Here is a 24,020-nt window from a genome sequence, read left to right as displayed (position 1 = left end):
TGACGACCCGCCCAGTGAAGACACGCATGTTAGAACACAAGAGTAGCTTTCGATGCGCGAAAACTAATACCAAAATGACTACTCATTATCATCTTGAACGCCATGCCCCCAACTCATTTCAATGGATTGTCCTTGAAGCACATCCTCAGATGTCACAGAGAAGCCTTTTTAGACTCGAACAGCGTTGGGTCCTAAGATTGGCTGCTGACACTACGGGACTCAACGAGGAAATTCCTTGGAGTATGTTGACCTGATTTGACCAATTTTTCTCCTCATACCCCTATACTCCTCGTGGTGCTACTTCCTTTTGATTGTCACCCCCAGAAAATAATATTTTCATTCCTGTTAGTAAATATGAATGTTTTGGGTCCTTTTAATACGATCTCCTAAGTTCCTTCGCGACTACACACTCCATTGCGCGCCACTCTGACCCAAATGGAGCCTCTCACGAAACCCTAGTGCCCCCTGCACTTTGCCACTCTGCGCTGACCTGGCGTGTGTTTTTTTAATAATCCTGGGTTGCCTTCGTATTATTTTACGTTTCTATGACGACGAGCAGGACGCACAGCCCCGCACGCTTTGGGCTGTTAGCGCTCTAGCTTTCTCGTCGTCATCACGCTGTCTTCCGGCTTCACCGGCCTCTCGCGTGAGTTCGCCGGTGGGGGGCGTTATACAGACACGGCTCACTCACACACCACCAGTCTACAGCGGCTGGCGCGTCACTAGGTGGACGGGGTCTTTGGAGCAACGGAACCGTGAGTACAGATACAAGACAATGCGAAAGTCAGCATTGACGTTAACGCTTCGGTTTCTCTTGCACATTATGTTTGTAACTAGGGTACCGCGCTGGTCCTACGAATACGTTGTTGGTCCGCGCCCCCTTCAATGGCTAGACTAACTCTTTCTTGTTTATGTTCCCCCGATTGCTTACGAGTCCGACCTTTGTAGCTCCCACGGGTGACATATCCTTAATTGATTATTTTCCTTCGCGCGCCACACGGCAAATTGGAAGCCTCCTTACCACAGCTTCCCTTTCATGGTGTCGAGGCGGACGACACGGAGTTGTTTACCGCTTAGTTTGCGAGTATGTAGACAGTAGTGGTGCTGGTAACTCCGCTTCACGGACTGCTTCCAACTATGTGAGACACATTTGTTTAACAGTTTGTGATTGTTTTATATCCACTTTGTCTCCCTCATCCCAGGACACTAGCATTTAGTGTGTACTCCCCCCGGCCCTGGATGCAGCACAACCCAGGAGGGTGAGTTCGTTGGATTATTTATCTAGCATATTCTAATGGTTTCTGGGAGCAGTGATTGGATATTGTGCCTCCTCCTTGTATTTGCGTTTGGTTCATTGATAAGTCCTCCATACTTTGCTCAATAGCTTTGCATGCCACGGTTGGCTTGACACCACCATTTGTCTTAAGTAACTGTTGCTGCAATGCTTATGTTGTCTTTAATTCTATTTTGTCCCTTTTTTTACTTGTTGTTATTTTCCTTCTCTGCAGGTGTGCTTTTTAGCTACGGTACCACACCTTTTTAGGGTGCTGTATGCGTGCTCACTAATTAGTCTCTTATAGACATTGGGCACCACCAAAGAGGTGTAGGTAGCTACAATAATTCCCTGGTCCTGATGAATTGCCATTTATTATATACAAAGGCAAGAAACATGTTGACCTATTGATCACGTCAGCACATACACTCACTTAACTACTGGTGTCACATGTGCGGACTATACAGTTTTTAACCAGGATGGTGACCACACTACATTAAAATTATTTAGTGGATCACCTACCCCTGTTTTAATCGTTTCACTTCAACCTCATTTGCACCTACACTCACCTATGTCTTAATATTGGTTTTTCCCACCCCACACACACATCACTCACCGGCGTTGGAATAAAAAGATCTCCGCTAGGAAGGCCCTATTAGGTGCCTGATCGGGCATTGCAACCGCCGGCCCGATAAGGAGCAAAGACCCGGTGATGAAGCAAGACACCCGCTTGTTGGGTGTGTGAGGGTCTTCATTTTCCAAATAAGGAGTAACTTGTACTCCTGCTTTTCACCACAGTTCCCTGTCATCACCGTGTTACCCTCTTGTTATCCTGTCACACTTTGCATTTACGTTAGGAACTGCATACCTTCTGTTTTCACTTATACTTGGGCATGTATGCTGGACCTTGATAACAATAAAATTCATTGTTATTTCTTCAAGCCCTCTCTTCCCTCGATTTGTTTGATGATAAGTTTCAATTACCCACAAAGGGGAAGGGATTATCATTTACGTTTTCCCTTACTGGGAGTCTTAGAGTATTGATATATCTTTTAAAATGAGACACGCTTATCTCCCCCCCTTTCCCTCCTTATGTTTATACACAGAATCAAGAGATTTACAAACAGAGTTTACTCAGCGAGCCACTTTTCTTACGAATCGGCTATGTAATACATTAAGAAGGACTGCCTTTTTGGATATTGAGAGAACATTTTTATGTATATAAACCTTCCCCTAAATAGGGTTATAAATTAATGGATGGGTGAAACTAGTGAGTCCACGTCCGTTAATGTAATTCTCCCCTCATAGAACTAAAACTATTCATGTGCTAACATCACTTGTTATGTTTGGATGACAAATTGTTTGTATAGCACACGTGGATTAATGATGATTTCTTTGCCAACAGAACATCTTTGCATGAGTACTTTAGAAGGTATTATGTATCACCAGAGGTGCATTCCCTGTCCTTTTTTTAATCACAACAACGTTTGGTTGTTTGTGTGGACTCACTTCTTTGATTGGGGACAATTTTTAAACTTAATTCAAACCAATTGAAAATATATAATGCAAATGATTTGTATATGTAATTTTACAGCCTTGAGAAAGTCCAGGAGGACGAAACGCGCGTTGGCTGCCGTGCTTGTGTCTATGATTGGAATAAAACAGTATGACCGGATACATTATCTTCTGCGGATCATTTATTGGAAATTGCCAACGGAACTTCATTTTTCTTCTTCGCTGAATTACTGATTGGAGATAAAAGTGACAGTGTTTTGGTATGCTTTGGTGCATATGTTGAACATCTACGCTGAAAAGTGACTGGAATTATTTTGGGTCCAAGAGTCCGGTCATTGGGGTTCCGCAGGTTTAAAGGGTGCCTTTTAGCATCAAATGGTCTTGTGCACAGATGGCGGTGCAAGCTCTCAAGCATATTTGGAGGAAGTTTTTCCAGGCAAGGCATGGTGCTTCTCGGGCCGTTCCTTGCTGTGGAGAAGCCTTTCAGGATCAATCCCGGCAGAGAAGACCCTCAGCATGAGTAGCTACTGGGACTTTTAGATGCTAGGCTGTTGTGACTAGTCCTTTGTGTCAATGCCTGAAACCCAAGGTGTGGCCTTAGTTTTGGGTGCGCATTTCATTGGGAATGCTGCAGATCCTTCGTCACTGACTTTGGAGTCTTCAGGAGATGTTAAAAAAGATCCCAGTCATCTGGGTTACTAACAGGGTGTCCCTAACCGTTTTCAATGGAAAGTAATGCACTAGGATCGGGTGCTTTCATCGTGATCCGATGAAAGACCGAGGTTACAGATGGGATATTGCTCCAACCACAGAAACCTGCTATTGCAAGATAAGCAACATTCAAACTGAGTATTCTCTATACTCTTCCCCCCAAACTAGTCATTTTAATACAGCATGACCAATGGCTGCTCAGATAACATGATTCCAAAGCCGTCTGTGTTCTTTACATTCTACTCAGTGCTGTTAAACTTTCCGAGTTTCTCAGTTCTTCAGCGATGAAAATTACTTTTGGTGAGACAAGGTAATGGAGCAGTCACAACTAGCCCTAATGGCAGAAAAAAAAATCTACAGTAGAGGCTATGTCCTGGGGCATTGTGGGCATTGCAAGTCGCACAAACAAAAACCTTTTCTTCAAAGAAAAACAACTTGTAACATTCCGATCCCAGCTAGATGGCAGGAATGTGCACAGCATGTGATTCACAGCAATACATGTTGCAGATATGTTTATATACTGCAAGACATTTGAGATGCAGTTTTATTTGTTCAACATTTTACAGGTTTGAGTTTGTCCTTTCTTAACACAAAGGTGGAGGGAACAAATCAAGACTAAAGATGTGAAGAAGTGGAATTAAGAGGCTGAATGTGCAGTGACGAACATCAATTAAAAAAACATCTGGAGGTAGATTTGAAGTGATAGGTCACAGTGGGTACCTTGCCGACCTGATCAAGATGTAGGAGGGCTGCCTCAAGGTAGAATTTACCTATGGAATGGAGATGGAAGAGGTAAAAGGTGGGAATAGTAATGGTCTTATGAATGGGGCAATGATTGCCGCAGTGGTTAGAATTGATGTTGGGGATAACTGCAAAGAGTTGGTTAAAAGGGCAGTGTTAAGATGGTAACTGCTGGGGCGAGAAGATGTGGTGTTATTGGTAAGGGCAAGATCTGAAAGCAAGTTAGAGAGATGGATAGTCAGAAAAATGGTTTTGTCTGGGGTGTCTCCATATGAATTAGAAGCATATCAAGAATCATACTGACCTAGTCTAAGGATGCCCCACTTAAACTAGGTAAACCCTGTAAAATGACTATATTTAAAGCAGCAGAGTTGTTTGAGGACAGAGAAGAATAGACATTTGTGACTTAACACTTGGAGAAGGTTATGAAGATTGCAGATAGCAATGTCCTCTTTCTTTTCCCGCTCCACTAACAAAGATCACATTTAAACAGGTAAACCGATGTCGCAGCCATAATAATCCAAACAGATGCTCCACAGGGGAGACTGTTGCACATTTTGAAGTAAGCTTATCTTTACTGTTCATACCACCAGGGATAAAATATCAACTAAGGAAAGGGAAGGTCAAACACAGGGCTGGAATATACAATTAATTTGGTGTTGCCCTATACAAAGGCGACAAAGTTATTAATGTGGCTGGCTACAGGCTTATGTTTTGTGTAAAATACTGTTGATATGTCATATTATGTCACTGGGCTGGTAAAAATGTTGCTCAGCTTAAGTTTTGGAAAAGTAATACAAATACTTTAATAAAAGGTGTGCAATTACTGGATGATTACTGTATGCCTATAAAATATTCAACGTACTGATAACTATATTAATAGGAAATCGAAAAAGAGTGTCCAATGTATTTGCTCTACCTCCCAGACTCAGACGATTAGTTGAGCTCCATCCTGGGACTGCTCGATGCTTCTTTTCTCTGTTGCTCATTTCATTAGTCTCATCTTGCTCTGCAATTTGATCTAGCCTTTGTTCCATTTGATTTGACGTTATTTTCAACTGCACTTCTCCTGTCTTTGCTAAAGTAACCAGTAAATCAACGAACATCAGATAACAAATTTGTAAAACATTAAACTGATTCTTACAAAAAAGTACGTACAAAGTTGCTACACAGTATGGGACCCTGGCATCATATGAAATCTGCACTGTAGTTCCAATGCAAAACCTGTTTGATCCAGATTGTTCCAGTCCTGACAGTCTGAAGCTAAGTGGCAATAGAACAATGTAAGAGCTGGAACTGATATTTTGGAACTTTGGGTGAGGGTAACAGTTGAGAGTAATTTAGGGAATTTGGATTTATGAACACTGTGCATGAGAGGACTTATATGCTAAATGTGGACTGGTCAAGCAAGCAATTACTTGATGGGCTAAATGCTCTAGTTAATATTAATCCTGGATTCTACATGCAAGTGGAGAAAGAGCAAAATCTACCAGATTCACATATCTAGAGCTGCAACAAGGATACAATTTCAGGAGGAGACACCTATTGGGCATTCCCTTGGATTCACCCGGTAAGCGTTTCTTGACACAATAACAGTAAATCTTTTTAATGTTATGATTAAGTAAAAGAACCATGGTATCATCATAATTTCACCTCCATAACCGCCAAACACCAAGTACCAGCAAAGAGCACCCATGCCCCAATTGCCATCTAAAAACTTTATGAAATTGTCTGAAAAGACCAAGAAATTATTCTAGACAAGCAAAAATGGGAGTGTGTGCTAGCTTTGTACAGTGCAAGGTGAGAGAGAAATCATTGCTCAAGCTATGAATCCCCACCTAACAATACCCTCCAGCAAAAGGGTTCCAAGCACTCTGTACTTATCAGAAAACAAACATAATCAACTTTGAATTAAAGGAGTAGTTAATTAGCTGCAATCCTAGTTCTCCTCCAGAGGAAGCTTCATTACAGTGAACAATGAATTGTTCCACCTATGAGGAGCGTTCCGGAGCATGCAGACACTATTTAATGAACACCTTCTTAAATAGTCGCTGTTTAAGGAACAGTGGCAAGATACCTCTTGCACAAACATTTCTAGAACAGAAAAGAGAGGGACAAGTAATTCAATGTAGCTAAATAACATGCAGCCTAAAGAAGCTAGATAATTGTCTATCCCACCAGTATTCCATCACATCCTCCAGTAGCAGTAGGTCAGTTTTCTTTTTACAAGACCCTTAGAGAATAGTGATTGAAATGCCCTTTTGTCTTCTTTGGGGAAGGTGGAATGTTGCTCAGGACTATAATGAATAATACCCTAGAGAAGAACTACTACTACAGGGAAGCAACGCGCTCTTCTCCTTCAGGAGATCTCCATTCATAGACATTAACATGCAACATATTAACATATTAGCAAACTCAGACTCATTCAGTCTGAGAAAGAGACAAAGTCAAAGAAACAAACTATCCAAAACGATTCTGTAGTGAAGCTTGGCCCACCTGGCCTTCTGCTCTGTTATTGGAGTCCAGATAATATTGGCTAGTAAAGGTATACACGGCATCCAAGTGGCCGCATTACATACATCAGAAATAGAAACCTTTCCAAGTATCATAGAAGTAGTCGCTTTTCCATTTGTCTAATGGGCGCTGGGCTTACCATACAAAATTTTATTAGCATTAGCATTGTGTTGACATAAAAGAATACAAAAGACAATCCACTAGGAAAAGGACTGGTAATTAAGAAAAGATGATCTGATTGTTTAATGTCTTTAGTTTTATCAAAATTACATTTTCATTAGACTGCATCTGGAAACTTTCCAGCAGTACCTCTGCGCATCGGAAGGTGGCGCCTTGCAGCTCCGCACTGACACCTCTCCAGAAATGATGTGTAGGGCCTATACAGGTGCCAATACTGCACACTGATGTCAGTTGCTTTAGAGACAGTCCGAACCCAGACGCAGAGACCCAAAATCAATATGGTAACCCGTATGCAGGTTCTTAGACTTGGAATCCAATTAATGGATAAAGTCCAACCACAGAACGGATAGGATGAGAAATTCAGTGAGGAATCTGCAGCTAGATAGAGCCTCTACCAAGAAGAGCATTACCAAAAGGTAAGTAACATGTTCTGCTGATAAAGAATTCTAGCCGCAGGTTCCTCACCTTTTGAATAGATACCAGAGCAGAATCTATTTGGAGGACAGTCTGTGAGTGTACTCAAACCAGAAAATAATGCAGCACAGAGTGGGTAAAATGCCCCTTTAGGCGAACCGGACTATCCAGGCAATAGGTCTTCATGAAAGTGTGGAGGGATGCCCACGTAGCTGCCTAGCAGAGGTCTAGGACAGTTAATCCACATGGTAACGCTGTGGTAGCAGCTTTGGCCCTAGTCCTTCTGGAGGCTGCTTTTCAGCCAATGTGTAGCAGATGACGATCCAGCAGAAGATTTTTCTCTTCGGCACTGCCTAGCCTTTTTTTGCTCCAGCGAACCCCACATATAGCTGATCGTCCACCCAGTGTTCCTTGGTACGAGCAATGTGGAAGCTCGGTGCTCAGATTGAGTCTGTCTTCCTCAGAGGCGTGAAGTGGCACACAGAACGCCGGCAGGGTGATGGATTGACTGACGCAGTAATGGCGTCACAGCGTTTGGCAGGAAGAATACCCAAGTCTACGGTATCAGTTTGTCTGGGACGAAGGTAGTGATTAACTCAGAGCCTGAAGTTCACTTACTCACTGTGCTGAGGTGATGGCAATGAGAAATACTGTGTTGATGGTAAAGAGCCGGAAGGGACAGCTGTGAAGTGGCTCAAATGAAGTGCACATCAGATAAGTCAGGACTAGATTAAGGTCCCATTAGGGAATCACAACGAGAAAAAGGGAAAACATAGGTTTCAGCCCTTTAAAAAAAAAATATGTATATAGATATATCACAACTGGTGATTTAAACAGTGATGGCTGATCCGGAACCCATAAGAAGGCTAAAAGAGGACCCTTAACTGTGTCCAAAGGCTTGCCAGGCAAGAGATAGAACAAACAACATGTCAGATAACATGGACCGAACGCGGTCAATCTGGCATGTGCCGCACTAAATCCAAAGTGTGTTCCAATGACAGTATACAGTTAAGTCAAAGGACACCTGGCTACCAAGATCAACCACCTCCGGAGGAAGGTTAAAGGTGCTCAGCTGTTGCTGCTCAATATCCAAGCATAAAGGTGGAAATTACAAAGGCCTGAGTGCAGAACCAATCAGTCAATCAAGCTTGTAAAGCACGACTACTCACCCATGAGGGTTTCATGGTGCGGGGGGGGGGGAGGGGGAGGAAGGAGGGAAGCTGCTGGTCCACTGAGACGCTGTGGTTCAGTTGAAGAGCCAGGTCTTGAGGTCCTTCATGAATTGAGGCAGTGACGGTGATTGCCTTAGGTGGAGAGGCAGGGTGTTCCAGATCTTTGCTACAAGACAGGAGAAGTACCTTCCTCCAGCTGTCGTCTTGCAGCTACGTGGGAAGGTAGCCAGGGCCAGTGGGCGGAGCCGAGGTCTCTGGTGGGTACGTAGAATGTGAGGCGGAGGTTGAGGTACGCAGGTCCCACATCCTGTAGGGCTTGGAGGCGTGTCAGGAGCTTGAAGGTCATTTTTGGTTGACTGGAAGCCAGTGGAGGTCTCTTAGGTGGCTGGTGATGTGGCTGCGGCATGGGATGTTGAGGATGTTGAGGATGAGTCTGGCGGAGGCGTTCTGGATGTTCTGCAGTTTCCCGTGGCAGTTTCTGGGTGATGCCGGCGTAGAGTGCATTGCCATAGTGAATTCTGCTGCTGGTTGAGATCCAATTGAAGATCTTTCGTAGCAGGCCTAGCGTGTGGAAGCGGGATGATGACGCAGCGTTCATCTGTCCAGGATAATGCAGAGGTTCCACGCATGGTCTGTAGGTGTGGGGGATGTTCCAAGTGCTGAGGGCTACCAGAAGTTATCCCAAGCGGAGGGGGTGGAGCCTATGAGGACTTCAGTCTACTCCGAGTTGGGCCTGAGGCAGCTGTTATTCATCCAGGCGGCGACAGCCTTCATCCCATCGTGTAAGTTGTTCTTGGTGACTGTGGGTTCGCTGGTAAGTGAGAGAATCAGCTGAGTGTCATTGGCATAGGAGACTATGTTGAGTCAGCGATTCCAGACGAAAACTGCGAGCGGGCCATGTAAAGGTTAAAAAGCGTGGGGCTCAGGAAGGAGCCCTGAGAAACTCAGCAGCTGATCTCGGTGTGTTCCAAGAGGAACAGAGGTAGTCTGACTCTCTGTGTTTGGCCAGTGAGGAAGGAGCGGATCCATTCCAGGGCTCTGTGACGGATGCCAGCGTCGTGAAGTCTTGTGCATGGGGTGCGGTGAGAGACAGTATTGAAGGTGGCCGAGAGGTCCAGGAGGATGAGGGCTGCAGTTTCGCCTTGGTCGAGGATGGCACAGACATCTGTGGCAGCAAGGAGGGAGGTCTCGGTAATGTGGTTGCTTTGGAAGTGGAATTGGGAGAGGTTCCAGGATGTGGTTTGCTTCGATGAACTCAGAAGGTTGGGCATTGATTGCCTTCTCAATGACCTTGGCTGGGAAGGGGAGAAGGTAGATGGGTCTGAAGTTCTTGAGGTCAGTCGAGTCAGCGAAGGCTTTCTTCAGCAAGGGGTTGATCTCTGCATGTTTCCAGTCTTCCAGGAAGGTGGTGGACTCGATGGAGCAGTTTATGGTGCGGCAGTGTTCAGGGCAATGGTGGTGCTGGCCTGTTGAAGATGTGCTGCACGCAGGAGTCCGAGGGTGCTCCAGAGTGGATGCCCTTCATGATCTTGAGGGTGTCATCTGCTGTGAGGGGGGTCCCAGCTGAGAAGGGTCTTTTGGGGTCTGACGTCGTAGGGTGCGGTAGTTGCGGGTGGAAGCGTCTAGGGTATTCGAAGCTGTCAAAGCGGTCTTATAACTCCTTGATCTTACGGTGGAAGTAAGTGCCAAGGTTGTTGCAGATGTCTTGGGGGGCGGGGGATTTCTGCTGGGTCTAACGAATTCTTTGACCACGGCGAAAAGTTCCTTGCTGTTGAGTGCATGGTCGTTGATCCTTTCTTGTAGGGCAGCTTTCTTCGTTGTTCTGGTGAGGTGGTGGTGTGCGGGGACAGCGGTCTTGAAGGCTAAGTGGTCTTCCAGGTCTTGCTGCTGCTCCTCCATTTCTTCTTGAGCTGTCTACAGGTGCATGTGGACTCATGAAGGGTGTTAGAGAACCAGCTAGCTTTCTTGGAGTGTCCCTTGCTTTGGACTTTCTTCAGGGGAGCCAAAGTGTCAACGTAGTCGGAGATCCATCGGTGGAGGTTGCCTGCTGTGGTGTTGGCGTCTGTAGATTTCGGTGGAAGGGTTTCGCTGAAGGTGGTGGTGAGCTGTTCTCCGGTGACCTTCTTCCAGTTTCTACGAGGCTGGCAGTCGGCGTTTACAGTGGGTTTGGAGAAGGCAAAGTGAACACAGCAGTGGTCGTCCACTGAAGCTCGGTGGTGTGACTGAAGGTGATGATGTTGCTAGCAGAGAAGATAAGGTCGAGCGGGTGTCTTGCTGACTGGGTTGGGGGGGTGACCAGTTGTTTGAGTTAGACAGTTGCGAGGTTCTCCATCAGGGACGAGATATTCACGTTGTTGGGGTTGTCCAGGTGGAAGTTGAGGTTGCAGAGGAGGATGTACTCTGTGGAGACGAGAGCGTGAGGTGGGATGAAGTCGATGAGGGAATCGCTGAAGGGTGGGCAGAGTAAGGGAGGGGTGGGTCTGTAGGTGGGGGTGCCGTGGAGGGTGGTTTTCGGGTTGGTCTGGACCTTTGAAGTTGAGGTGCTCCATGTTGGCTAAGAGGTGGTCCACGTGGGTGGCGAGGCGGAGAGTGCTTTTGTGTACGATACCGATGCCTCCCCCCTGTTTGTTGACATGGTCCTTGTGGATTATATTGCAGACGTCCAGGATAGTGGTGGCAATGTCCGGGGTGGAGGTAGGTTCATCCAGGTTTCCATGAGGAGGCCGATTTGGAGGGAGTCGAGCAGGTTCCAGATCTCCACAGCGTGTTTGTGGAGGGAGCTTGTGCTGAGCAGGATGTAGTGGAGGTGGCAGGGTCCGGTTTTTGTTGGTCGTGTGGTGGGTGGGGCTGGTGTGAGGTGGCAGGCGAATGTGTGGCTACAGTTCCGACTTGAAAAATGGCCTTGGCTGTCAACTGGCGATTCCTGGTAACCGGTGGAGTGGCGTCCAGTGTTGAGAGTGTGGAGAGTGTTGGTGTCGTAGTGGCTGATGGTCCGAGAACCAGGGTCTGTGCCGTTGGACGCAGTCCGGGCGCAGACGGGCTTGCCTTTGGTGTGCAGCGGTGCGGCCACCATAAGTGGTGTGAGGGCGAGGGTTGGACAGGTGGGAGGTGGGGAAGCAGGAAGCGGCGATGGATGGAGCAGTGCAGTGGGGCATTAGCAGCAGCAGGGACATGGAAGAAAAAAAGGTGCAAAAGGGGAAAGAGGCAAGAAAAAGTGATAAAGCACACAAAAATAAAACACAGAAAAAAAGGAAGGCAAAAGAGATCAGAAGGCAAAGAGATCAGAAGGCAGAGAAACAGAGGGCAGAGTAGCGACAGAGTAGAGAAGCTCCCCACTGGACCACCAGGGATGAGGTGAAGCCGGGTGCCTGCGGATGGAGGAGGGCCAAGAACCACTAACCAGAGGGTCAGTAGCAGCGGCTACTGGGCCTGCAGCTACCAGGTGGAGCTGTGCAGGGAAGGGAGCACTCCACTGTCAAGATCAGAACCCTGCCCTGTTGCTGTAACTATGTAGTCTGATTATCAGCATTTCCAAGCCCGTCCTGCGGATTCGTTCCCTGATGTTCGCCAGTATTAATCACTACCCCGCTCGCTGCCTTTTCAATTTTGAAGCAGCCACCTCAACAATTGAGGCCACTATTATTGAGAGAGGACCATATCCTTCCAGGTGACTACATAGTACAGCGATCATGATGGTCTCAGTATATTCATGAAAACAAGCCTTAAGTGATTAATAAAGCACAGCCCTCACTCTGGGCCATTACTTACTGCTATTTTTTGGACCTACAGTAATCACGGTTACTGTGAACAAGAACTGAAGCCAAGCCGTGGCTTTCGTATAATGGGAATTTAGTCTCCTTACCGACATTAGGAAGAACCCAGAATAATCAGAAGGACCTCTGCAAATTAGGCAGCCACTTTGTGTTTCTCGTCCCCAGAATTTCGGTCCTGAAGAGACCCCATAATGCGCAAGGGTCTAACCGTCTTCATTTTTAAAAAGGGAGAGCCTTCAACAAACCACAGTTGTCCATGAAGAATTGATTGTATTACACATCTAATATTGCCTCTTCTTTGATTTACCAATAACCACCACCTCAACTTCTGCAGTAGCACCATTTATATTTCACTGACTTGGTTAGGGTCACCACACTGCGGGTCACAAATCACTTTCAAATGTGATATATGTATATAATGTAAATACACAGACAGTAAATGTTTTATGCCTTTTTGTATGTGAAATTCTGTTATACAAAATAAATAACACTCACTTCGGCTGAGGTGAGGACTACAAAAAATCTTGTTCTGTGGGCCTTGACGTAAAACTCTGATAATAATCGTATGCCTCACTGAGCTGTTGCTGTAACAGCAGGTCCTCCCGGAGGGGCAGCCTTATTAGAGGACATGTATGGGGCCGGTCTGTCCTGATCTTCTTGAGAACTCGGGCTGGAGTAATATCGACTGAAAGGCATACAGTAGTCTCTAGTTCCACTTGAGGCAGAATGTACCTCAGAACGGGAGAAACCTTGGAAACTCCAATGCACAGAGGTTTTGACACTGCGTGTTCTAGGCCTTGACAAACAGATTGAGCCAAGGTTCTCCCCATTCGCAGAAGAGACCTCGTGCCACCTTTGGGGGCAACGCCCACTGGTGATGTGCTATGAGCCGACGGCTTAACTGGTTTGTCCTGGCATTCAATGATCCTACCAGGTGGTGCGCCGCCAGGAAAATTTCTTGTTGGTCCAGCCATTTCCAGAGGTGCAAGGTGTCCTGGCACTGGGTTCATGACGCCACCCTGCAGTACTACGTGGCAGTGGTATTGTCCATGAGCACTTGCACCAGCCTCTCTTTGACAGATGGCAGGAAGTTTTCAGGCCAAGCAGATGGCACTCAGCTCAAGGAGGTTGATATGGAGCCTGGGACTTCACCAGAGACAAGAGGCCTCTAATCACCATTTCTCACAAATGGTCGCCCCCAACCCAGAAGTGATGCATCGGTCACCACTGTGATATCTAGCTGGGGAAGGGAGAGTGATCTGCCAGAAACCACCACTATATTTCTTTTGCAGACTCCTTCGAAATCTGAACATGGTTGACAGGTCCCCTTGATGTTGGGTCCACTGGAACTTCATTCCCCACTGCAGAGCCTGCATATGCCACCTGACACGCTCATTCAGCAGGATACAGGAGGTCATCTGTCCCAAAAGCCTCAGAATCCACTTTTCTGAAATTCAGAACAGAGGATGAAAGATTGGGATCATAGCCTGAACGTCCTGGTCTCTCTTTCGTGGGGGGAATACACAAAACCAAATCAAGCCCAAAATGACTCACGATAAAGGGGAGTGTTTCTGAGAAGGAGTCAGGTGCGGCTTCCGCACATTGGTGGGAAACTCCAAAGACGACAGGTTGTTTAACATAGTTTGGAGGTTTCCAATGACTGCCTGTGGCAAGCCAATCTTCAACAGCCAGTTGCCTAGGTAGGGGATAACTGGCACCCCAGACCTTCAAAGAGGAGTTACCACCACCCCCATCACTTTTCTGAACACCTGAGGGGCACCGATAAGGACAAAGGGGAGCACAGTGAACTGGAAATGCCCCTGTCCCACCATGAACCGCATGTAGCACCAATGGGCAGGTAGGACGGGAATATGAAAATAGGCGTTCTGCAGGTCCAACGCCACCATTCAGTATCCAGGGTGAAGGGCAAACATGACCTGGGCCAGGGTGAGCATTTTGAATTTCTCCTTTCGGAGGAAGGCATTGAAAGAGTATAGATATAATATAGGCCTGAGCCCTTCATATTTCTTGGGCTCCAGAAGGTAGCAGGAACAGCAACCACGCCCTACTTCTGGTGCTAGCACCCTCTCAATAGCCACTCTGGCCAAAAGGGCTTGCACTTCTTGCTACAAAATTGAGAGATGGTCTTCTGTCAGTCATTGGGGGGATGGTGGCTAGTGGGGGGGGGGGGGGGGGGGGAGGGTGGCTGGGGACTGGGCGACAAGCGGACCTTGGTCAAGCATGCAGTAGGCACCTAGGCCGTGAAATGATTGGGTTGGACAGGCTGGCGGTAAGGGGTGTCTCATCCAAAAGCTTGAAAGGAACGATGAAACTGGTGCAGTTTGCGAGGAGGGGCAGAGAGGCCCAAGGTGTTTGCCGTAGCCCTGCTCATATTTAACCATTCGAGGGCATAGTCAGCCTTGCCTCTGAACAGGCGAGACTAGTGAAAGGGCATTGCCATTGGAGAGGACTGGATGTTGAAAGAATTGAACTAAAATTTGTCAAATTTGACCAAATATAACCTCTATTAGGCTATTGAAAACATTGTTTTTGTTTTAAAAAATGTGGCTTTTCAACAGAAAGGTATAAAGTGAAAAAGTATGTTTTTTTAAAAGTGCACAAGTATCATGGGTGTGACAACTCAGTGCTTAAGACTATAAATGACGGTTTCCCTGGAGGACAAACTCGAAATTACCACAATCCAGCCCAAATCCAGAACACCCTAGACGCACAAGTTACTTACCTTCGGTAACGGTATATCTGTAAGAAACATTAGTAGTGATAGATTCCTTACCTTAGAATTACCCCAGGCGTCAGACTGGATCCGGAAGGAATATGCTACTTACCAGTATGCATCTGTTCTTGGCATGTAGAGCTGCAGATCTATACACTGTGCATAGATCGCCATCTGGTGTTGGGCCCGGATGTTTGCAGTTTTTCTTCTTGGACAGTCTTTGGAAGTCACGAGTTCGGTGACTCCTCCTTCGGTCCGTACTGCGCATGGGCTTCAGCTCCATCCTCAGATTGTTTTTCGCCAGCAGGGAAAAGATGGAGCGTAGTGATAATAGTGAAGAAACCCATGTGTGTTGTATCAAAATAAGATAGCCTGGAACGGATACAGGTAGCTGGGGAGGCGGGTGGGCGTGTATAGATCTGCAGCTCTACATGCCAAGAACAGATGCATACTGGTAAGTAGCATATTCCGTTCGAGGCATATGAGCTGCAGATTATACACTGTGCATAGATTATATAGCAGTACCCAACCCTAGCGGCGACCACCGGTATCCGTTGCAGTAGTTTGAAACCGTGTCTTTAGTACAGCCTGGCCCACACTAGCTTGTTGTTTGGAGTGCACATCTACACAGTAATGTTTTGTGAAGGTGTGCGGTGTTGACCATGTGGCTGCCTTGCAGATGTCATCATAGGGAATGTTCCCTAGAAAAGCCATAGAAGCCCCTATCTTTCTTGTAGAGTGGGCTTTAGGTGGAACAGATAATGTTCGTTTTGCTTTGTGATAGCAAATTTGTATACACGTTACAATCCACCTAGCTATCCCTGATTTTGAAATGGGGTTGCCTTTATGCGGTGGAGAGAAGGAGACGAACAACTGTTTAGTCTTTCTGAAAGGTTGCGTTCTTTGTATGTAGTACAGTAAGGCCCTTTTAACGTCAAGTGTATGTAGAGCCCTTTCCGCAACAGATTGAGGTTGCGAGAAAAAAAACGGTAATTCCACCGATTGATTGAGATGGAAGGGGGAAATGACTTTAGGCAGAAATTTTGGATTTGTGCGAAGTATCACCTTGCTGTGATGTATCTGTAGAAAGGGTTCTTGTATAGTGAACGCTTGTATTTCACTAACCCTTCTAAGGGAAGTGATAGCTACGAGGAAAGCTGTTTTTCAAGTAAGGTACTGTAGCTCACATTTATGCATTGGTTCGAAAGGCGGACCCATTAGCCTTGTAAGAACTACGTTTAGATTCCATACAGGTGAAGGTGGTGCCCTGGGTGGAATTACTCTTTTAAGGCCTTCCATAAAGGCTTTAATAGCAGGCACTCTGAACAGTGATAAATGCTGTCTGTTTTGTAGGTAAGCAGCAATTGCTGCTAGGTGTAGACGGATGGATGAGTACGCCAGGTTACACCTTTGAAGATGGAGCAGATAGCATATGATGTGCTGTATGGAGACATCTAAAGGGTTGATTGTATTGTTACGGCAGTAAACAACAAATCTCTTCCACTTTGCGGCATAGCATGCTCGAGTGGTAGGACGTCTGGCTTCCTTGATAATGTTCATGCAATCAGGGGGAAGATTAAGGTATCCAAATTCTAAGATTTCAGGAGCCAGATCGCAAGGTTGAGCTGAGCTGGGTCCGGGTGCCTGATTTCTCCATAGTTCTGGGTTAGGAGGCATGGGGACAGGTGCAGTTTTTGATGTGGTACCACCGATAGCTGTAGTAGTGTGGTGTACCACAGCTGCCTGGCCCATGTTGGGGCTACCAGAATGAGTGTGAGGGAGTGCTGCTGTAGCTTCCTTACACCTAACGGAATTAGCGGGAGAGGAGGAAAGGCGTATGCAAATCTGCCTGACCAGTTCATCCATATCGCATTGCCTTTGGACAATGGGTGTGGGTATCTGGCGGCGAAGCTTGGGCATTTTTTGTTTTCGTGGGTGGCGAAGAGGTCTATTTGAGGATGCCCCCACTTGTAAACGAATGGGTGAAGAACTTGTGGATGCAGTTCCCATTCGTGCATTTGCGGCGTTTGTCTGCTGAGCAGATCTGCGACGGTGTTTTGTATGCCTGGGACGTTTTGTGCCAGGAGAAAGATTTTTTGTGGAATTGCCCATCTCCATATGCTCTGTGCTAAGCGGGAGAGCTGGGGAGAGTGTCCCCCCCCCTGTTTTTGAATATAATACATTGCAGTCATATTGTCTGTGCGAATGAGGATTGCCTTGGCTGAAATTTGTTTCTGAAACGATTTCAGGGCTAGAAAGATTGCCAATAACTTCAGATGGTTGATGTGGAGTAACCTCTGTTGTGGCGTCCATAGACCTTGGACTGTGAGGTGTGATAGATGCGCTCCCCAGCCGGAGAGCGATGCGTTCGTTGTTAGAATCACCTGAGGAACCGGGTCCAGGAACGGTCGCCCTTTGGAAAGGTTTGTGGTGTTCCACCACTGCAGAGATCGATGGGTGCGGCCGTCCACCAACACCAGATCCATCAGCTGTCCCTGGGCCTGGTTCCACTGGCGTGCTAGGCACTCTTGGAGTGGACGCTTGTGAAGTCTTGCATGGGGCACTATGAAAATGCAAGACGCCATCATCCCTATTACTTTCATGAACACTCTTGCTGGGAGAGAGTGCTGAAGAAGGAATTTTTGGCGCAGGGCTTGAATGCCTGCGATTCTGGCTGAGTTGGGATAGGCTATAGCTTTTGAGGTGTCTATAGTGGCACCGAGGTATTGCTTTGTGTGAGACGGTATTAAGTGGGACTTTTGGTGATTCACCGTAAAGCCTAGCTGGTGGAGTAGTTGTATGGTAGTGTTTGTATTCTGCACACACTGGTGGTAGGACGCGGCTTTTATGAGCCAGTCGTCCAGGTAGGGGAAGACGTGAATGTTTTGTCTTCTGAGGTGTGCTGCCACTACTGCCAGGCATTTGGTAAACACCCGTGGTGTGGTTGTGATCCTGAAGGGGAGAACCTTGAACTGATAATGTTGGCCGTCCACCACAAATCGGAGGTACTTTCTGTGAGCAGGGTGTATTGGAATATGAAAGTATGCATCTTTCAGGTCCAGTGTAGTGAGAAAGTCGCCCTGACGGAGGAGTGGGAGAACTTGCTGAAGAGTTACCATATGAAAATGGTCTGAATGGATGTATGCATTTAGAGGCCGGAGGTCTAGAATGGGCCGTAGGGTCTCGTGTTTCTTCGGTATGAGAAAGTACAGAGAGTAGACCCCTAGATTTTGCTGATCGACGGGTACCTGCTCTATCGCGTGTTTTTGCAGGAGGGAGAGTACCTCTTGTTTGAGAAGTGTGGTATGTTCTTGTGACATCGCACGGTGTCTGGGTGGGATATTTGGGGGGGTAGAAGTTAGCTCGAGACAGTAACCTGATCGAATAATTTGGGTCACCCATTTGTCTGATGTTATGGCCTCCCAGGTTTGAAGGAAGTGTTGTAGTCTGCCCCCGACAGGAGTGGAATGGCGTTTAGAGATCCTGCCAGGTGTTGAACCACCAGGGAAATGCCCTGATGTTCCAGCCATGTCCAGAGACGCAGAGCTTCCTGACATAGGGTCCACGACCCCACCCTGCCCTGTTTGTTGCAGTGCCACATGGCGGTGGTGTTGTCTGTGAACACCTGCACTACTCTCCCCTTGACAGAGGGAAGGAATGCCTTCAGTGCAAGTCGGATCGCCCGAAGCTCCCGAACACTGATATGGAGCCGGGACTCCGCCGGAGACCAGAGTCCTCTGATCTACGCCTCTCCCAAGTGGCCACCTCATCCCAGAAGGAACGTGTCCGTCAGCATTGTGTGTTCCGGTTGGGGAAGGGAGAGGGATCTGCCATTGACCCAATCGCAATTCGTGAGCCACCACTACAATTGTTGTGCAGTGCCCTCCGAGATCTGGACGTGATCGGACAGGTTGCCCTGATGATGTGCCCACTGGAACTTCAGGTCCCACTGCAGAATCCGCATATGCCATCTGGCATGATCCACCAACAGGATGCAGGAGGCCATCAGGCCCAGTAGCCGGAGGGTCATCCTGACCGAAACACAGGATAGAGGCTGAAAGTTCGGAATCATAGCCCGAATATCCCAGACTCACTGCTCGGGAGGATAAACCAGAAACAGCTCCGAATCCACAACCACTCCGATGAAGAGGAGCTTCTGAGAGGGCATCAGGTGCGACTTCGGCACGTTGATGGAGAACCCCAGCAAATGCAGGAGGTCGGCCGTAGTCTGGAGGTGGGAGATGAATGCCTGGGGCGAGCCCGCCTTCAACAACCAGTCGTCGAGATAGGGGAAGACCGGAAGCCCTGATCTGTGCAGATGAGCTGCAACCACAGCCATCACGTTTGTGAACACCCGAGGGGCGCTGGTAAGGCCAAAGGGGAGCACGCTGAACTGAAAGTGCTCGTGGCCTACCGTGAACCGCAGGTAACGCCGGTGAGTCAGCAGGACGGGGATATGAAAGTAAGAGTCCTGCAAGTCCAACGCTACCATCCAGTCTTGAGGGTCTAGGGCAGACAAGACTTGAGCAAGTGTGAGCATCTTGAACTTCTCCTTCCGGAGGAAGCGATTAACGTTCCAAAGGTCTAAGATAGGACGCAGGCCCTTATCCTTCTTGGGGACCATAAAGTAGTGGGAATAACAACCACGACCTACTTCTGGCCCAGAAATGCGCTCAATGGCCCCCTTGGCCAAGAGGGCCGTGACTTCCGGTTGAAGAAGCACAAGATGGTCCCCCGACATGCGGTGGTACTGAGGTGGCATGGCAGGAGGGGGAAGTCTCGAAAGGTAGGGAGTAGCCCCTTCGGACAATTTGCAGCACCCACTTGTACGATGTGATGTTGCGCCAGTGTGGGAGATGATGGCGAATCCTGTCGCCCACTGGCGTTTGATGGACTGAAAGGTCGGACTAGGAAGGCTTTGCAGTGGACGCTGTGGGGTGGAGGTGGACTGACCTGCCCGCTGGCCCCCAGAAACGCCTCGACGATTCCCACTGTGGCTCTGGAACAAACGTGTTGGGGCACCCCTTCCGTGGCCACGAAAGGAGCAAAAAGCGGAAGGCGGAGGAGGGCGAGTGGCCGCAGGCCCAAGAACTTGGCTGTAGCCCGCGAGTCCTTAAAGCGCTTCAACGCACTATCTGCTTTATTGCCAAAAAGGCGAATGCCATCAAAGGGCATGTCAATCAAGGTGTTCTGGACATCCTCTGAGAAGCCAGTTGTTCTCAGCCAGACGTGGCGCCGAAGTGCCACCGTCGTGGAAATCACCCTGCCCAGCGAGTCGGCGGTATCGAGCCCACAACGAATAGTGAACTTCGCTGCGTCTCTCCCAGCTGCAACAGCTTGGGAGAGCACTATCCGTGCCTCTTCCGGACAGTTGGGCAGCACCTGCGCAACTGTATCCCACAGAGAGTGGGAATAACGGCCCAAGAGGCATGCGGTGTTCACCGACAGCAGCCCTAAGCTGACGGATGAAAACAGCTTCTTGCCAAGCTACTCCAGCTTCTTGGATTCCCTATCCGGAAGAGCGGAAGGGAACGCGCTCTGGGAAGTAGAGGCCTGGACAACCAAGCTCTCGGGAGTGGGGTGTTGGGAGAGAAAGAGGGGGTCGCCCGGAGCTGGGCAATGGCGTCGGGCCACGTTGCTGTCCACAGGAGCCCCTGTGTTGGGCCTGGACCAAGTGCCCAAAAGGACATCAGAAAGTGCATCATTGATTGGCAGCAGGGGCTCCCAAGAGGTTGCTGCCGGCTGAAGCACTTCTGTCAGGAGGTTAGTCCTGACGCCCACTGTAGGGAGTTCGAGGTGGAGGGCCTCGGATGCCCTACGTACTACCACAGCGTAACTGGCTTCCTCCTCCGTAGCCGCGGTAGGAGGAGACAGCATGCCAAGGTCAGGTGAGGTGTCAAGACCACTGCCATCTTTGACTCTTTGGGCCGTCTGGCCCCGCCGGTACGCCTACGGGCCCCGCCGGAAGGTAGGCCAGCGGCGACTTCGCAGGCCCCGCCGGTGCCGCAGGGGTGGCACCACCCGCACCCTCAGCCACATCACGCAACGGGCAAGGGGAAGTCGAGGAGCGACAACGCTTCTTCGACTTCTTTTTGGAATGCTTCGACTTACCTGATCCAGAGTGCGAAGACTTAGATCCAGAGGAACGATGGTGACGACTCCGCGACCGGTCCCTCGACCTCCCACGGGACCGGGACCTTGAGCAGCGTGGAGCCGACTGCCGGACTTCCAGCAACTTTCGGGACAGCTCCCGCAAAGTCTTCGGCGCAATGACCCGGCAGTTGGGGCACGACTTGGAGTTGTGGTCGCGCCCCAGGCAGTAGAGACACATGCGGTGTGGGTCCGTCACCGACATCATGCGGTGACAGTCCCCACAGTTCTTAAAGCCAGGCATCCCTAAGACACCAGGAGTCGATCGACTAAGAAAATGAGACAAAAGGCCTCGAAAAAACTCAGTCAAAAAGTGACTGGGGTACTTGCTCTTCACGGATCTGCGCTTGCTGGCGCGGAAAAAGAAACAACTGACGTCAGCGTGCGTGAGCACGTCTAAGTAGCTCCAGTGACATCATCTTGGCGCCGAAGATGCCAACGACGCACGCGGAGCCGCACGACGACATCTACCGATGCGCAGGGGTACTGCTGACGAAAACTTTACAGATCCAGTCTGACGCCTGGGGGTAATTCTAAGATAAGGAATCTATCACTACGTGTTTCTTTCAGATAGACCAAACATGAAATCTCTCTGCTGACAACTTGCTCCATCTTTCAAATCTTATACACTATTGCAGTATTATCTAATATCAAAAATCCCACAAAATCTCTCTGAGAATGCGCTGACATCTTAAACCTGCTAACCACACAGTTAGACCAGTCACTTAAAAAAGGTGCCGTCTCTGCCTTTCCTTTCACAAAGAATTACTCCCAAAACTCCCAACACATACAAAAATACCAATTAATTGCCAAACATCTAAAAACGTTTATTTTAAAAAAAACATGAAAAAAACCACTATTTCCAAATAAACTTATCTCAAGACATACAATTTCCTCGCTGCAATGCAGGGCTGCTTATAATTACTGTTCTAAAAAAGGTTGTTCAAAAGTACTAGCATGTAATCCTAAAATCAACTGATGAAAAAGATGTCTGCCCATAGATCCACTTTAAACTAACAAAGGAACCCTTCAAAAGGGTTTATCACACCACCTAGCTCAATAACCTCTTTGAAGTGTGCATTCTCCTTCTCTAGTTTGCCTCTTCACTAGCCAACTGTCAACAACAGCTTTGATTGGGATGTTCCCTAACATGTCTGTTAAGAGTCAAACAAACTACCTCAAGTTTCAATCTTTTCAGCATCTATCTTTAATATGGACATGTACCTATCTCCTAAGGGTAGGCAGCATCTGCCTATGGATCACCAGTAAACATGCCAAAAGGAAGTCCTTGCAGTCTTTATTTCATCAAAGCATTGATAGCCAAGAGACACCGCAAACACAACATCCTTAAGAGGCTGTCATCTATGAATCCCTAGCACCATCCGAACTCTTTCAGATGTCACAATCGCACAAGTTACTTACCTTCGTAACGATATATCTGTAATAAACATTAGTTCGTTATAGATTCCTTACCTTAGAATTAACCCCAGGCATCAGACTGGATCCGGAAATATTTTTTGTAAGCAGTAACTCTGCGCGTCAGAAGGTGGTGTTGATCGGATTCGCGATAGTCGTCGGTGTCGTGGTCGCCAGGATGACGTTGCAGCAGCTAATTAGACGCCGCCCTCACGCGCTGACATCAGTTCTGTACACGACTTTCCGCGCCAGAAACGCAGAGCCATGCAAGACACTGACCATTGGTACACAAAACTAGGGCCCTGAAAGGATGTCCTTAACCCTAGAAATCAGTTTGCAGAACGGGGAGGATGGGTGGGGCGGTAAGGAATCTATAACTAACTAATGTTTCTTACAGATATATCGTTACCAAAGGTAAGTAACTTGTGCATCTGAAAGAGACACGTTAGTGATAGATTCCTTACCTTAGAATAGATACCCTAGCAATACCAACCCCGGTGGTAAGTCTGCAAACCAAAATCACACCAGAAAGTCCTGGAGAAAAGAACAGCCAAAGAAGCGGTCTCTCCGGACTTGGCTGTCCAGACAGTAATCTTTGGTAAACAGGTTCAGTGATGCCTACGTAGCTGCCTGACAAATGTCATTTAGAGGCACTCCTCTGCCCAAGGCAGTAGTGGCTGCTGTCGCCCTGGTGGAGTGAGTGCGTAGCCCGACTGGAGGCTCCTTTTTAGCCAGAGTAACAAGCCTTGATACACAGCATGACCCATCAAGAAATGGTGCGTTTGTGTACCACCTGGCTCTTCTTTGCACCCAAGTAGGCAACGAAAAGTTGATCATCCACCCGGAACGGTTTTGTGCGATCCAGATAAAAAGAGAGCACACGCTTTCGGTCCAGACGGTGGAGCCGCTCTTCTTCCTTCGAAGGATGCGGTGGCGGAAAGAAGGTGGGCAAAGTAATGGTCTGCCCGATGTGAAAGGCAGTGACCACCTTAGGAAGAAAGGATGGACGGGTCCTGAGAATCACCTTATCCGGATGAACAGACAAGAAAGGAGGTTAGGAAGAAAGTCTGGAGCTCACTCACTCGCCTAGCGGGAGTGATGGCTACCAGGAATGCAGTTTTGGGAGTTAAAAGGCATAAAGGACAGTTATGAGGCAGATCAAAGGGAGCGCACAAGAAATAAGTCAGTAAAACATTCAAGTCCCACTGAGGCATAACAAATGGAATTGCAGGAAAAAGATGCATTAGGCCTTTTTAAGAAGCGGTTAACTACCAGGGACTTGAAAAGAGAAGGCTGATCTGGCAGCCGAAGGAATGCAGAGATGGCAGAAAGGTAGCCCTTGATACTGCCCTGAGCAGAGCCCTGCAGGGCTTAAGAAAGAAGGAACAACAGTACTTCAGAAAGAGGGGCAGAAAATGTTTTCTTTC

General features: G+C 47.9%; 1 protein-coding gene across 3 annotated transcripts in view; it reads right to left on the bottom strand.

Moving 5' to 3' along the window:
- TULP3 (TUB like protein 3) overlaps positions 1 to 24,020 on the bottom strand; it is a 498,377-nt gene that overhangs the window by 230,328 nt on the left and 244,029 nt on the right. Inside the window, exon 4 of one of the 3 annotated variants that reach the window (XM_085652317.1) lies at positions 5,160 to 5,318. The exons of the other annotated variants lie outside the window; for them this stretch is intronic. Within the exon in view, the coding sequence (XP_085508443.1) occupies positions 5,160 to 5,318 (159 nt within the window). The remainder of the gene's footprint in view (positions 1 to 5,159; positions 5,319 to 24,020) is intronic. 3 annotated transcript variants of the gene reach the window in all.

Source organism: Triturus cristatus, chromosome 4_1, assembly GCF_964204655.1.
Source record: "Triturus cristatus chromosome 4_1, aTriCri1.1, whole genome shotgun sequence".
Classification (NCBI taxonomy): domain Eukaryota; kingdom Metazoa; phylum Chordata; class Amphibia; order Caudata; family Salamandridae; genus Triturus; species Triturus cristatus.
Note: the sequence above shows the minus strand (reverse complement) of the source record. Positions and strands in the feature narration are given on the sequence as shown.